We start from the raw sequence: 15,291 nt of genomic DNA on the forward strand, positions 1-15,291 counted from the left end.
TAAAATAATCGTTATAATTAAAATTTATACTTTTAACCGTATTCGGGTTAATATTAATTTAAATCACGTGTATTTTAAACCGTAATTTTACTTATGTTTTTATATAAATTACGGTATAAATTATATAAAAATCGAATTAAAGCTTATAAAGTTATTTAAAAAAACGTGCGAAAAGCGATTTAAAGTTACCCGGTACGTATCCCCGCGTATTGCACGGGTAGTAATGCCCCGTACGCGCTTGCGCGGGCGGGCAAGCCACGTCAACGTAATATATCGGTATCAACTATACAACATAAACCTTTCATAAATTCAAATCACTGATTCCAATACCAAACTCTCCGCATGTTTAGTCAGTTTTGTAACCATTTTCACGAACAGCGCAAGGATCTCATCTGCTTGTCGTTGATCAAAAACAGCACTTGTAAGGACGATCCTCAAATTCGTAATTCTGGGGTTCAGCTCGCTCGGGAACGGCAAGCATAGCAGCATCGGGTAGATTTCCGTCATTTTGAAGTCGTACTGTTGAAGATGACATGGATTATCCCCCGCAAAAACATATTCGCTACCAACGGGCGCGCTGAGATAGTGAACTGCAGACCCGGGATCCGTATCGCGCGGCCATGCTGTGCTCTGCCTGACGAGATCATCCCAATCCGCCGTATCGCAGTCCATGGTCCGCATTTGCTGGCGTTGGACGAATTCCAAAAGGTCCTCCGTAACCCATTCCGGTTTTAGGAGGACTCGGACGGGGGCTAAATTGATGCAAGGCCCGACCGTGCGCTCGATACCTGGGATAGCCAGATGACGGTTTCTCACGACTTGAGCAAAGACTACATCTCTTGTCCTCGCTTTCTGGGCAAGACACAGGGCCCACGCTGCTTTGACGACAGTAGCCATGGTGAAACCCCTATTTGCATCGGGCATTGGAATATTGCAGGTGCTCATTACCTTGAGCTCAATTTGCGACCTGTCCACATTCCGGAAATATTCGTCACGCGGAGCTAGGTAAGTCATGGATGACCCTTCGAGTAAGCTTTGCCATACTTGGAAGACGGATGGTGTATTATGTGTCGCACGGCTGGTGATGAAGCTGGGGTAGTCCAAAGTGGGAAGCGTGTGCGAAACTTCTTCGTCAAAGGCGGAGCGAAGATCTTCAATAAGACGCGCCACTGTCACACCGTCGTATTGCGCACGCGAGAATTTTAACACCACCGAAAGACGGCCGCTTACCCGCCCTACTATCATGTAGAGCCGAGTGCACGGAGTCCCGAACGAGGCGGGGGATTTATCCGCTTCCCGACAGATGGACTCCGTAATCAGAGAAGGATCATCTTCATCGGTGCTAATTTCCTGCACTGGGACGTCGAAATCGCTCATGGACACCTGCACAAATGTCTTCTCAAAAGGAACGAAGACAGTCCGAAAGATGTCATGCTTCTGCACGACGGCGATAAAGGCGGTCCGGAATGCTGTAGGGCTAAGTGGTCGAGAAAAATGTAATGTGAGAAAGGCGGCGTGATGCGACGAGATGAACCCCCGCTGATAGTAGGTTGTTGGAACAATATCAGCAATTTGATTTCGATCCAAGTGCCATTTTGCGCAGAGTCTATCCGCGGACGCCATCAGAGGGTTGAGTTGTTGTGTCTGGTGTTTCTCTTGCTCGATCCCTTTCTCCTGGATAAGTACTGCGGCTAGCTCTGATAGTCGTGGATGCTGAAATATGGTCGGTACTGAGATCGTTAAGCCATTTTCGCGGACAAATGTCGCTAGGGACATGGCCTTGAGAGAATCCAATCCAAGTGTAAAGATGTCCTCATCTAGGGGAATGCTATCCGAAGGTTTGTGCAGTACGCCGCCTACATATTCCTGTAGTCGTGCTTCCATCAATGTCGTTGGGGTTCGCCGAGTGCTATTGATAGCGCGGTAACAATCAAGTTCCGCTTGGGATAACGAAGCGACATGATCTCGAAGAAGTTTCCTATCGGTTTTTCCCGTAGGCGCTTTTGGTAAATAGGCCAGCGGTAGAAATATGTTGGGTATCATATATGATGGCATGGTTTCCCGAAGACTGGAGATGGCGGCGCTGACAGATTCCAGGAATAAGCTAGAAGGAGGGTAGAGGAGATTGTCGTTGCTACTTTGTGGTGCACATTCCACCTCCTTACCAAGGATAAAAGCTGCCACGAGCATCGATTCGGCGCTTTTAATAATGTCGACAACTACATGGTTTCCAGGGAAAGCTCGTGACGTTAGAAATTCCACTTCTCCTATTTCAACCCGCTGGCCCCGGATTTTAACTTGATTATCCTTGCGCCCGACGAAAATAAGAGTGCCGTCCTGAGTGCATCGAACGAGATCTCCGGTCTTATACAACCTCGTGGATGTATGCCCTCTTCGGAAATCCAAAAGCCAGGATGGAGGGTCAATAAAGCCTGCGGTAGTTGCCTCTGGATTATTTATATATCCGCGGCCTACTATCGGTCCTTCCAAGACCAACTCTCCTACGGCGCCGGGGGGTGCTAGGAGGTGATGGTTGTCACGATGTACTACCCATGCTACGCACCCGCAAGGCTGTCCGATCGTTCTTGGATTACTCGATAGCATCAGTGGCTTGGACACAGCGCTGGTTATACTGCATTCGGCCGGGCCGTAGCTTTGGATAAGGCGCACCTTATCGTGCCAGGTCGTCAGATCCGCGAGGGAGAGGGCCTCACCACCAAGCGTCAATGTTTCTAGATGGGTGAAGTGCTCTGGACGCAACATTTGGGCGACGGTCGGTGTCAAAACTGCCCAGTTCACCTTCATTCGGTTTGCTGCTTGCGCAAGATTGCCAATGCGTTCCTCGTCGGAAGGTATGCAGACGCATCCACCCGCGTGTAAGGTGAGTAGGATTTCCATCACGGCGACGTCCCAATCATGTGAAGAGAACTGTAGCACGCGAGAGCTAGAGGTAATAAACATTCGAGGCTGCATGCATCTCAAAGATGTTTCGAGACACGAATGCTCGATGATAGCTCCCTTAGGCTTACCTGTCGTTCCGGAGGTAAACATCGTGTAAGCAATATTGCTTCCTTCTATCTTCACTCTTAGCCAAGAGTCCTGTTGCTCAGCTTTTTCTTCTTTGAATAGCCGGTCTGTAATTTGGATTACCCGGGGAGAAAGGGCTAACGCCTTGGACAATGTTTGGGGTGATGCTAATATGATAGGAGGATTGACGGCTTCATATATCGTCTGAAGGCGTTGTATCGGATGCGACGCATTAGTGAGGACGAAAGACGCGCCTGATTTGAAGACGGCAATCATCGCCACCGGAGTCCATCGTGTCTTTTCCAGTAGTATAGGGACAACGTTATTTACGCCGACGCCTTGGTTGATGAGTTCATCTGCTAGTGATGAAGAAAGCTGGTCTAGTTGCTTATAAGAAAAGCCCCCATCCCATGCGTGAACCGCTGGCGAATCGGGGAATTGAAGGGAACGCTGATGGATAACATAGTGTGCGAGGTTATTATCTGGAGTAATCATTGCACGGTTCCGCTCGTAGATTTTATTCTTCTCCTCTTCGTCTATAATGCCAATCTCGTTTAAATGTAGGCAAGGATGATCTAGTATTTTGGTCAGAACGTGGGCGAAAGCCTTCGCAATCATCCTAGCATAAGTATCACTGAGTAGCGATGTATGGTAACAAAACATCATATGAGTTTCCTGAGCGAGCATGAGAATGTTCAATGCGATAGGGTACTGCGATGAGTGGATGTTGGTTAGCGGAATGTTCAGTATGGATATGGGAATAGGGGCAGTGTAGTACTCACCTCTGATCGGGCTTGAATATCATTACCAACTAATGAGATGGAAGAATCTTGCCCAGCTAGTTCATATTCTCTCATGTTATTGAATATCGACATCATTGTGTTGAACAACTCTCCCGAAGCTGACCCGATGGAGTGCATAGTCTCCGCTAACGATTGGTGTTGATGATCCAGACTGGAAACGAAGCTGTCCTGATACTGCTGCATGATAGAGAGAACTGTTTCATCAAATACCAAATTCACCCGAGCCACCAACATGTTGAATAAAGGACCTACGATATCGTTTATACCGACGATGGGTACGTGGCGACCGGATGCCATATAGCCAAAGCACACTTCTTCTGTTGCTGTGTATCGTTGGACCACTATGGCCCATACTATGTGGAACACACTGGAAAATGCCAAGTTGTAGTTCTCGCAGAATTCGGTTAACTTAGCACTTTCTCCTAAGGACAAGGTGAATGTGCCAAAAGGTTGCGATGAGTCCTCTGAATCCAAGTCCTTCAGATTAGGGAAGTGACATGGAACGGCGCCCTTCAAGTAGGACTTCCAGTATTCCTTGGATTTATTTTGAGAGATTCTCTTCTGCACATCGGAAAGGTATTCACGGTAAGGGGAGGGCGCAGGGGATGAAAGTAGGTGACCTTCGTACGCTAAGGCTAAGTCCCGCTTGATGATAAACATTGAGTGTCCATCAACAAGTGCGTGGTTAATATATAAGTGAATCGAGAACTCGCCGACGTTCGATATATCAACCTGAAGGTGATGCATAGGCTGAGAATAGACTGGTAAGTCTGGGTTTCCTGCCTCCTCTTCACCGCTGTACACTATGAAGGGTGGTGTGTAGCTCTTCAACACCACCTGGTCCAGATAGTTTTCCCGGTAGACGTCCATAAATACTGTGCGGAGGACGGCATGTCGTTCTACCACTTGATACCATGCTGTACGGAGACGATCAATATCGATGGGGCTGTTGCTAGTGATCTTCCACTGGATAGCCTCCTCGTAGTGGCTGGGATTTCGAGTATAGCCGATCAGAATACCCCGCTGGATGGAAGAGCATGGATAGACGTCCTCGACGGCCTGGTCTTCTCCGAGGTGGCGTTTGATGCGGGTAATGTATTCTTGTAGCCTGTCAGGACTGCACCAGGAAGGACTGGATTCTGTAGTAGTTATAGGCTCTGATCTAGATGGCTCAGGGCGTCGTACTACCGCTGCTCCAGCTGCCAGCTTCTGGATCGTTCGTTCTTTGAAGATAGCTTTGACTGTGATTGGGATTCCTATCTCGCTACACTTGGTAGCAACTTGCATACATGTGACTGAATCACCTCCCAAGCGGAAGAAACTGTCATGGATACTAATGAAATCGGGAGAAATATTGAGAACATGACCCCAAATCGTCTGAAGCTCGTGCTCAAGATCGGTAGCGGGAGCCACCTTTTCGGCGGAACTGTAACTCTGCCAATCTTCCTGAGATAAGCTCATAAGAGACCTGGTGATCTCCCTTCGGTTGACTTTTCCGTTTGCATCTTGTGGGATGCGAGAAACCGGTAAGAATATATTGGGTACCATATACGAAGGGATTCTTTCCCGCAGTGCGAACTCGGCGGTAGATTCGGCAGTTGAAAATTCAGAACTTTTAACAGGTAACAAGAAATCATCGCCTTTTCTTTCTTCATGAATACGTGAATTCCCTAACATCCACTCAGAGGAGGTGTATGTGGTTAGGACCAGAGCTATCAGGACTGTCGAAGGCGTGTTGGGCAGAGTGACAACGTCGACGACTGTTTGAATTGCATCCGGAAAGCAGTTCTGGAGATGATATTCGACTTCCTGAAGTTCAACTCGTTGCCCGCGAAGTTTCACTTGAGAATCCATCCGCCTGACGTATGAAATTGATCCGTCGGGTTCATATTTGACAATATCGCCTGTCCGATAAACCCGATCTTCTCCGTCCTCACCTCTCAAACTCTTCAACCAGCGAGGTCGAGGGATAAATGCGGCAGCTGTCCGTGCTGGATCACCCAGATAGCCCCGAGCGAGCGGAGCACCTTCTATGATTAGTTCGCCTTCTGCGCCAATTGCGACTGGGAGGTTATCTGGAAGTTTTGGATCTATGATCCAGCAAACGCCACTTGTCGCGAAGCCAATATTCTTAGGGTTTTTAGCGTCGATACTGATGGCGCCTGTGCTGCAACTACACACGCTACATTCGGCTGGGCCGTAGCCATTGAACAGTCGCACGTGAGGCGCCCAGTTTTCAATGATCCCCTGATGCATAGGCTCGCCTCCTTGTACCAGAGTTTGTAGGTCAGGAACAGCAGCGGGAGTAAGTAGCGATATGGCCGAGGACGTTAATATTGCAACAGTTATATGCATATCATTCATGATCTTTGCTAGGCGGTTATCCCTGTCAGACGAAGATGGAATACAGATGCACCCTCCTGCGAGAAGGGTAATGAAATGCTCTAAGATCATTGCATCGAAGCCGTATCCGGCGAACTGAAGGACACGTGAACTCTCAGTCAGATCGTAGAGATCTATCAGACGATTTGCAGTAGTTAGAAACGCGGAATGCTCAATAACCACCACCTTGGGTTTGCCCGTGGTTCCTGATGTGGCAATACTATACATAGCATCGGATGCGGTCGCTCTGTCCTGTCTAAAAGGCGGGTTGAGGACGCTGGCTTTTTCGCAGAAGTATTCCCCATTAACCACGAGAAGAGGACCCGGAACCTCAAGGTCACTCCCAGATGCTTTTAACTCCTGAGAGGTCAATATCGCAGCTGGTTTGGCGGTACGACATATCTCGCGTAGACGACCGATGGGCTGAGAGGTTTCCAAAGTCACGAAGGCAGCCCCTGAGAGCAACACGGAAACTTGAGCCACCACTGTCCATAATGACTTTTCAAAGTAGATAGCAACGAATTTATTTGGACCGAGCCCAAGGGCTTGGAGATGGCTAGCTAACTGCGTAGCTTGTTGCTCAAACTCATGGTATGTTAGGGTCCCGTCCCACGATTGGACTGCTAGTGCTTCTGGTTGCCTTTGGCATATCTCCTGAATCGCCTCATGTACGCATAGTTGTGTTGTCGGTGGAAGTATAGAATTCCACATTTTAATCTCATTCCAATCTTGATAGCTCAGCCTCTTAATATCACCGACTTTGGTGTCTTTTGATTCAATGACATGGACCTGTGTTAGAATGTGTTCATACTGGCACAAAATCCGCTGCATCTGAGGGCCTGGCACGACCGACGAGTCAAATATTGCGGTTACCTCAATTGAGTCAGGCAATAGTTGGCATCTAAGCGTCAATAATTGACTACTAAACTTGGTAAGGTCGGATAAGAACTCATGTTGAGTGTACCACTCCCCCTGAGATTGGAATGGGCGCTTAGGTTCGACGACGAGTAACGTCTGAAAACGACAAGCAGCCGCTGCATTTGAGCCTTGCTGAGAAATGCGTTTCAAGCCGATGTGCTCGTATTTCGTATTTTCTGTTGATTGGTATTGAAGGTCTTCCAGGGCTTCCATCACCTTTTGGCTAGGGTCGATGGATACTCTAAGGGGTATGCTCTCGATTGTGGGACCTATCATCTTGTCGATACCCCTAACTGGTGCAGTTCTCCCTGAAGAGATCACTCCAAAAATGACGTCCAGGCTGTTCGTGTACGTCTGGCTGACGATTGCCCAGGCCAATTGAAGTTTGGTTGCAATAGTCACGCCATGAAGTTCGCTAGGAATGCTACCTAGAGAAATCGACCTAGTGATCGATGATTCGGGTACCGGTTTATAGTTAAGAGAAGGTAATTGAGGGAAGTGTACGGGATCTGCGTCCTGTAGCTCTGCTTTCCAATATAGCGCGGCGGAGTGCATTGAATCTAGCATATGCCTTACAAAACGGTTGAAAGGAGGTCCTTTTGGGATAGAAAGGTAGTCATACGCCTGCCCAACCTCGGTGATGAGTAATGGTAACGACCAACCGTCATATACTGCGTGGTGCATAGCCACTAACAACCGATCTTCAGTGAAGCGTAGCTGAATTAGTGGAGTGTTTAGACCAATACATGGTTGGAACTTGGTAGTGAGGCTACTGCTAGTTCCGTCTGAGAAGGAGATCGGACCTCTCACGATAACCTGGTAGAAACCGCTATCGGTATGAATGATGCGTGTGCGAAGGATGTCGTGGTTATTTGCAACAGTATTCCATGCAGCTTCCAACCTTGATTTATCGGTATTCCTCCGAAGATTGAAGGACTGTAGCGCAACATAGGCATCTTTGTCATATGCAGTAGCGACGATGAGACTCTCCTGTAAAGGAGTACAGGGGTATATATCTTGAATATCCCCTTTTACGACCCCGCAGTTTTCGCTGGCAATTTCAGCCAACAATTCAGCATCTGGGACTAGAGTAAAAGGTGCCGGTCCAGAAAAGTCCGAGCTTGAAGATAGGGGTACCATAACAGAATTTACCGACGAGGCCATATCTTTCAGGATGGGATGTTGGAAGATGTGTTGGAATGTAAGGTTGGATAGCCCCTTTTCTTGAGCTACCGCTAAGAGCTTCATGGCGCGGATAGAGTCGCCGCCTAAACGGAAGAAATTGCTCTCCGCCCAAATCAGATCAGGATCATAGTCTAGCACCTGAGCGAAGGCGCTTTGTAATAGACGCTCGATATTCGTCGTTGGTGCTTCTCCATGTTCAGACTCTTCCCCAAAGCGATTTAAATTCTCTGGAGATAGTGAGAGAGCCAGTGATTTAAGCCTCATTCGATTAGTCTTTCCACTCTTGGTCAATGGAATATGGCTTATCGGGAGGTATATAGTCGGAACCATAGAGCTGGGTAGAACACTCTTTAAATTCAAAGTTGCATTCGTTATTTTGATTCTTAACCCCTTAGTAATATCTTCTACGTCCAACAACCGAATGTCACTCGTTGTGCTATCTCGATAGTCTGTAGTTAAAATGAATGCCGCAAGACACCTGTGGTTCTTGAAATCCACTGCATCGACTACTACCTTGCGGGCGACGGAGGAAAGGTATGTTTGGACGTGGAATTCGATGTCGGCAAGCTCTATTCTCTGCCCCCGAATTTTTACTTGGAGGTCCTTTCGACCAATAAAGTGCAAAGCCCCATCGCGGCCATATTGAACTAAATCGCCTGTCCTGTATAGGCGCGTAGACCGGGAAGAACTTGGACGGAAGCGAGACAGCCAAGTCGGAGGCGAAATGAAGGGCGAATCTGGAAGAGAAGAAAGTGGATCGTGAATATAGCCTCTTGCGACGGCCGGGCCCTCAATAACAAGTTCCCCTATGGCGCCTACAGGGACCAACTTCTGGCAGTCCCCCGGATCTACAATCCAGGCACACTGAGACGAAAAGGACCACCCCAGAAAGCTAGCAGCAGATTGGTCAACCTGACCAGAGATCCCAAGTGGACAGCATTCGGCGGGGTTGTACCCGGTGATGAGGTTCTTCGTCGTCCATGTACCTATATCTTGAGTACTCACGGCCTCACCTCCCAAGCATAATGTACGCAGCGAAGGAAACTCCTCTGGCCGATATAGACGGGCTACCGTGGGTGTTAGAAAAGCCCACGTTGCCTGAAGTTCACTTGCTATAGCGGGGAGATTCTTTAAACGGTCTTCTTCGGAAGGTATAGCGACTGAAGCTCCAGCGGTGAGTGCGGCAAGAATCTCGAAAATGCTAAGGTCAAATGCGTAGGATGCAAAGTGCAGTATACGCTCGTGGGGTCGGATATTAAGGGGAGTCAGGGAGGCCAGTGCGCACGAAGAGAAAGATCGATGTTCGATCACGACTCCTTTTGGCTTACCGGTGGAACCCGAAGTAAAAATAGCATATAAGGCATTGCTTGGGCATACATTTGATAGCGGCGTTGACTGTTCCTGTTCATTCCGGCTATCTGTCGTCCACAAGCTATCTCCGACAATCAGTACTGTATGTGCCAACTGATTCGCTTTGTGAACATTACTCTCTGTTGTAAGTATCACGGTCGCTTCCAATGACTGACAGATCTCCAATAGACGACTTAGGGGGTATGAACGATCCAAAGCGCAAAAGGCACCACCCGCCTTCATTACAGCAAGCATGGCAACCGGCACCCATTTTGATCGGTCAAGATAAATTGGCACAAACAGATCTGGGCCCACACCTGCTTCGTGGAGCTGTCTAGCAAGGTTAGATGAGAGGTGGTCGAGCTCGCGATATGCAAGGGAGCCATCCCAAGAAACTACGGCAGGAAAATCAGGCTGCGAGTGGATTTTCTGGCCGATCAAGTCATTGAGGCATGATTCTGTTGCAATGGGGGCCTGCGTATTCCATTGTGATATTTTCTGCTGATCGAGATCGCTGAATATTTCTATTTCCCTGATGGGCAGGCGTGGATATTCAACAATGAAAGTTAAGGTAGCACTCAAGGCAGCAGCCATATGACTGGCCTGGTCGTCTGACATGAAATGGTCTCTATATAAGAGAAAACATTGCTCCTTGGAATCGATGACGATAGAAATATCATACTGGCTAGGATTAGCTCTTTTCATGTAAATACTCTCCTCATAAAGAGACTAAATATGTAGATTCTTACGTCGGTTAGATCTTTTGTATCAGCTATTTCTAGAGGTAGAGTGTGAGATACCCCGTCGAGGGAGTTTTCCTTCGTCCGGAAAATCGCACATGTATTGAAGAGCGCATCACTCCTAACGTCTAACTGATGGTAAATCTCAGCTGGGAATACGTTTTGGTGCGGACGAGCCGCCATAGATTCCAACTCCGATTTGCGAACAATATCCAATGGGGTTGTGTGTTTCTCGATCTGGACACCATAAGGGAATATTTTAGTATGCGGCCCGATGATACCATCAGTGCCGTCTAGGGGCATATCGTTCTCAGTGGTCCCATATCCGAAGCAGACGTGATCTGAACCCGTATAGGTATGTAGTATCATTGCCCAGGCTGTCTTTAATACAGATCTGAGAGTGATACCAGCGCTCTCGCTGAAATTATGTAATGCGGCGATAGCGGGACCAAAAATGACTTCCACCGACTTGACTTGAGATGAATTTGGATGAGATATCCCATGATCGCGACCGGGTAAAATACAAGGTTGGAGTTCAAGTAGGTGTGACCTCCAAAATTCGAGCGATTGGCCTTTACTTGTCAAGTTTTCTGGATCCACAACATGATGAGTATCTTCGAAGGTGATTCTCAGGGAGCCACGAGGGCGCGTACCACCATTAAGAGAGTGGTAAGCGTTTTCATGGGGATTAATCTCATGTCTCATGGACTGTCTAGTATTATGGCCTGAGAGTTGAGTGGCCTTGTTGGTGCTAGTGAGCTTTATAGCTAAGCTGCTCATGTCGATAGATAGCGTAGGGATCGATTAAACGTGAGAGAAAAACTTAACAGAACTAACATAAACAACTCGTAGCATCTATCAGAAACCAGATGAGTCTGAACGCAAGGTTTATTTATATAAGGGTAAACCCCTATGTTGGTATGGCTCCCAGTAGGGCCTTGGTACGAAAAGTGGGTATTTTAAAGTGATATGAAGCAGCTGAAGATGCTGAAAGGATAATATACAACACAAAATGGAAGTACTTAAGTACATTCTTAAAGGTTCCGTACGTTTAAGACCCGTCAAGCATCAGAAAAGAAAACGGTTCCATTACAGTAAAACGTAAAAAATGATAAATAAAATAAATAGTTTTTTAAAAGTTTATTAAAGAAACGTAACGTGTTAAGTCACGTAAAAATCCACGGCTGCAAAACTCCTCGGTTATAGTTTACCTCTAGGGGCTAGGTATTCTCTAAGAAAGGAGACGGGTCATCGACTTCGATACGAGATAGGTCACGCCAAAGATCTACGCACCTTGAAGATACATTTCATGAAAAGCTTCAAGTTACATAGATTCATCTATCTTCTTCTCCTACCGACCTTACTTAGAAACTAGCCTAGCGCAAAATATCTTATAGCGTATTTGCAGAACATACCTTTTCATTTATTACGAAGCCTGTACAGAAAATCAACAAACATTAGGCATATAACCTACGAAAGGAAAAGTGATGAAAGAATAAATTTCTACCTAGGTAGTTATTCGAATCTATCTATCTGGAGCCAATTCAGCACGCGTTTAAGCTGGCAACAGTGACCATCTAAGCTACCAGTAAGATGGTGCAACAACATTGACATAGGTATAGACAATTCGTGTGCTTTATCTTCCAAAATCAAGTCCAGTAGAAAGTGGCAGTAAATATAATTTTTATATATATGATAAACGACAGATCCGCCATTTATTTATCTACACCAGCGTTAGTTAGGTGTATATAGGGAGTGAAAGAGGGATTTGGGAGGGAAATCAGAGAGCAAGGGATTTTCAAAAGCTCAAAGAGGCAAGCTTACTCGTCTTCTACTTCAGTATCAGGTTGATTCGATTTCAAGCCCATCTGTTCGCCCACTTCCTTCATGTTCAAACACCAGATCCCAACCGCCGAGGGCGGCGAAACTCTGACGCTGCGCCAACCAATCATCCTTTGCGCCAGCGGTGTCATAGTCTCAACCACTCGTCGAGGAATCTGGCAGTTTGCGTCGAATGGTGTTAAAACTCCCGGTATGATCATCAGCGCTAGCGCTCGGCGGTAGAAATCCGACGTGATATTTGCGCTGCCACGATGAACCATCTTGCCACTCAGCACCGCTGTATCTCCAGTTTTGAGATCGCTGAATAGAACCGGGTGCTCGGCATCGGGCTCACCTATTTCACCCCTCTTGTGACTGCCCCAGACATACTGAGTTCTCCCGTTCTCGGGTGTGAAGTCGGTCAAGGCCGTGAAGAAATTCAGCATGCCCTCGGCAGTTCCAGGGCCAGATCGGAGTAGCGGATAGTTTGGCTGATCACGATGCCAAGACTGTTCCTTCGTACCTGGACCGTTCTCAATAACTGCGCTGTATCCCAGCCAGTAGTCGCCGGAGTCTGCAAAAGCCAGAGTGCAAAGCTGGTGCATTAATTCGTGGTTGAGAACTCCGTGGCGAAAGACCCGACTGAAGTCTACGAGATTATGCACCCGCTGGACATACTGTGGGATGAGCTCAGCCATCCAAAACGTAGACTGGCCCTCTTTGAATGACTTCTCGAGCTTTCCATTCTCCCTCATCGCGACCAGTGGATCATTAACATCTGCGTTTAGCTTATCTACCTGTTTATGAGATAGAAAGCCTTCGATAATAACGACCCCGTCATCCGCAAGAGCTTTGTACACCGCAGCACCATCTGAGGTGACAGGGAACCGCTGAATCTTGGGTTGGGGGTGAGACGGTGTGGTCATGGTGAATCGATTCAAGAATGATATATGATAAATAGGTAAAAACGGCGTATATCTTAGGAATTGTGCCTAGTGATGCTTAATGGACTGCTGCGAGTCGGGGGCGTTGGGATGAGTGATCGAGAAGCACGACTTGGGCAATAGGTAGTAACTCTACGACTTAAATTCGAACTCGTAACAAGGCACTTAGCCTATCTTAACGTTCAAACCACTCTAGGACTTTTCGACGAGATAACGTTACAAACGTTGTACGAATATTTTACGGTTCTATAAGTTCATGACTTCCATATGTTGTTTCCTATAAAAGCGATTAGATATATATTAGGTCCAATAAGAATATTTTGAAAATTAATATAATTAAAAGTTCTACTTCGAACAAGTCAAGTGAGCTGTATAGAACCCACGTTACATCAGACACTTAAGTTATGATTAAAGAAAATGTGAGTAAACTCCTATAGGTCAATGAAATATGAATGATACTATATGCAGATATCAAAAGGGGAAATAGAATGCACTTCGTGGAAGCTGAAAATAAAGTCATACGTTTTGTCGTTGAAACAGAGTCAAGTCAAAGTACCGTGCCCGACTTTGTGAGGGGTATTAGGATGTTTGTCATTGTTCTAAACTCGATGTAACTACCTATCTATACCAATATCATGAGCCCAGAAGGCTAAGAAAGTTACGAAACTGAAAGAACAAGTGATAAATACATGCGTAACTACCTAATGCATATATCTCATAAGATAACGGCGTATTGAAAGCCAATTGGATAGTATGAGTTTTATAGATGACGATTTTACTTTTCAGCTAGTCTTTTCTATACCATTGTTGCGCAAATAAGCTCAATGGAGATACCTGCATGGATTTGAGGATATTTGTTTTGGCTATTGATATGCAGGTCTACGGACCTGGAGGTCCCCGGGTACAGTACACTACTCTGGGGTAGGTAGGCATACATGTTTTACGCTTGTATATGCATATTGCATGTATAGGAGCGATATCGACTGGACTGATCGCCGATCTTATATGCACCCCATCTTGGGGTGGGTTAGCTTTAGTAATGGGTCTTGTGAGCTCTACAGCACCCATACTCGATATCGGCTATCACGATGTCTTACGCCGTTTCGAAGCTAGGTCTCGATATTTATATGCTCTGCTTTCTTGACTCCTTTCGATTTCTTTCTATCCGACAGTCCAGCAAAACCTACCAACACATCTTTAGTATTCATTGTACACTCATCTCTTCTGTTTAGCTGTCACCATGACTCCCCCACTTAACATCGTCCGTCAAATCTTGGAAACGCAGATGCTTTCCCAACTTGACCCCGTCCACGATGCGAAGGTCAAAAGTGGCTCTGTCCAGCATGGAAATCTGGAAGACCACCTTGCTGAGAACGTCAACTTCCAAATTGTTAGTGAGGCCGCTGATATCTCCCGCCAGCTTAATGGCCGCGACGCGGTGAAGTCTTTGTCCTCCTCCAACTCTGGCCCTTCTCTTCACAAACTCATTGATAACACCAAACCTTACGAGACGGAGATTGTGCACTTGATCGGAAGTGAGCAGTCCCCATGGGTGGCGGCTGTTCTTCGAAACACTGCTACTACTAAAACAGGTATGTTCATTTTGTTAATTATCTACCATAGATGCTAAGACTGAACATTCATCCAGGTCAGCCATTCAAACATGAATGGGTCGTGCTCCTTGAGTTTGACAACCAGGACCATATCTCAACTCTGAAGGTCTACCCAGACTCTCACAACCTCCAGAATCACGCTGCCAACTTCTAGATAGACATTAGAGTGGAGCTTTGTACACCTATTTATGGTTGTACTAAGAAGTTTGAATCCGACAGCAAAGCTGAATTATGATATTTGACTGCTTATTGGGCTTGGGTTACGATTTGGAACATTTTATCCATTCATTCGTTTTGTTCTGCCAATTAGCTAGACGTAGCTTACAGGTATCCCAATCATTATGATTTGCGTTATCATTGGTGTTGTTGTCAGGTGTACGATGTTCCTTAGTTCCCCTAGAATACACTAGACTAGCATAAGATCGGTAAGGTCCACATTAGTACTATTAGTCCCCGACCAGACATAGATGCCGTAGGTAGGTATGTTTAAATACCTCGAGGAAGCCCG

At 46.6% G+C, this 15,291-nt stretch overlaps 3 protein-coding genes across 3 annotated transcripts; 1 reads left to right on the forward strand and 2 right to left on the reverse strand.

Annotated features, from left to right (window-relative positions):
- Nucleotides 1–309: 309 nt before the first annotated feature.
- Nucleotides 310–11,185, reverse strand: F5Y00DRAFT_252982 (lysergyl peptide synthetase 1; the record flags this gene model as incomplete). The annotated part of the gene is made up of 31 exons (XM_048009988.1): nucleotides 310–3,738; nucleotides 3,810–3,879; nucleotides 3,934–3,950; nucleotides 3,990–4,007; nucleotides 4,041–4,078; nucleotides 4,118–4,197; nucleotides 4,240–4,386; nucleotides 4,459–4,475; nucleotides 4,506–4,626; nucleotides 4,663–4,667; nucleotides 4,707–4,930; nucleotides 4,964–5,039; nucleotides 5,073–5,134; nucleotides 5,165–5,408; nucleotides 5,451–5,475; nucleotides 5,506–5,510; nucleotides 5,553–5,639; nucleotides 5,673–6,012; nucleotides 6,043–6,216; nucleotides 6,247–6,592; nucleotides 6,626–6,768; nucleotides 6,799–9,104; nucleotides 9,135–9,284; nucleotides 9,321–9,443; nucleotides 9,477–9,681; nucleotides 9,712–9,747; nucleotides 9,781–9,801; nucleotides 9,838–9,902; nucleotides 9,933–10,028; nucleotides 10,062–10,346; nucleotides 10,415–11,185. The coding sequence occupies 31 exons, from the start codon at nucleotides 11,183–11,185 to the stop codon at nucleotides 310–312; spliced, it is 9,726 nt and encodes a 3,241-aa protein (XP_047864919.1).
- Nucleotides 11,186–12,225: 1,040 nt separating this feature from the next.
- On the reverse strand, nucleotides 12,226–13,152 carry F5Y00DRAFT_261807 (PhyH-domain-containing protein; the record flags this gene model as incomplete). The annotated part of the gene is made up of 1 exon (XM_048011276.1): nucleotides 12,226–13,152. One exon carries the CDS (start codon nucleotides 13,150–13,152, stop codon nucleotides 12,226–12,228), a length of 927 nt encoding a protein of 308 aa, XP_047864920.1.
- A 1,258-nt stretch (nucleotides 13,153–14,410) lies between these two features.
- Nucleotides 14,411–14,937, forward strand: F5Y00DRAFT_261808 (uncharacterized protein; the record flags this gene model as incomplete). Its single annotated transcript, XM_048011277.1, has 2 exons — nucleotides 14,411–14,762; nucleotides 14,819–14,937. 2 exons carry the CDS (start codon nucleotides 14,411–14,413, stop codon nucleotides 14,935–14,937), a joined length of 471 nt encoding a protein of 156 aa, XP_047864921.1.
- Nucleotides 14,938–15,291: the final 354 nt, after the last annotated feature.

Source organism: Daldinia vernicosa, assembly GCF_022497035.1.
Source record: "Daldinia vernicosa strain CBS 139.73 unplaced genomic scaffold F5Y00scaffold_22, whole genome shotgun sequence".
NCBI lineage: Eukaryota > Fungi > Ascomycota > Sordariomycetes > Xylariales > Hypoxylaceae > Daldinia > Daldinia vernicosa.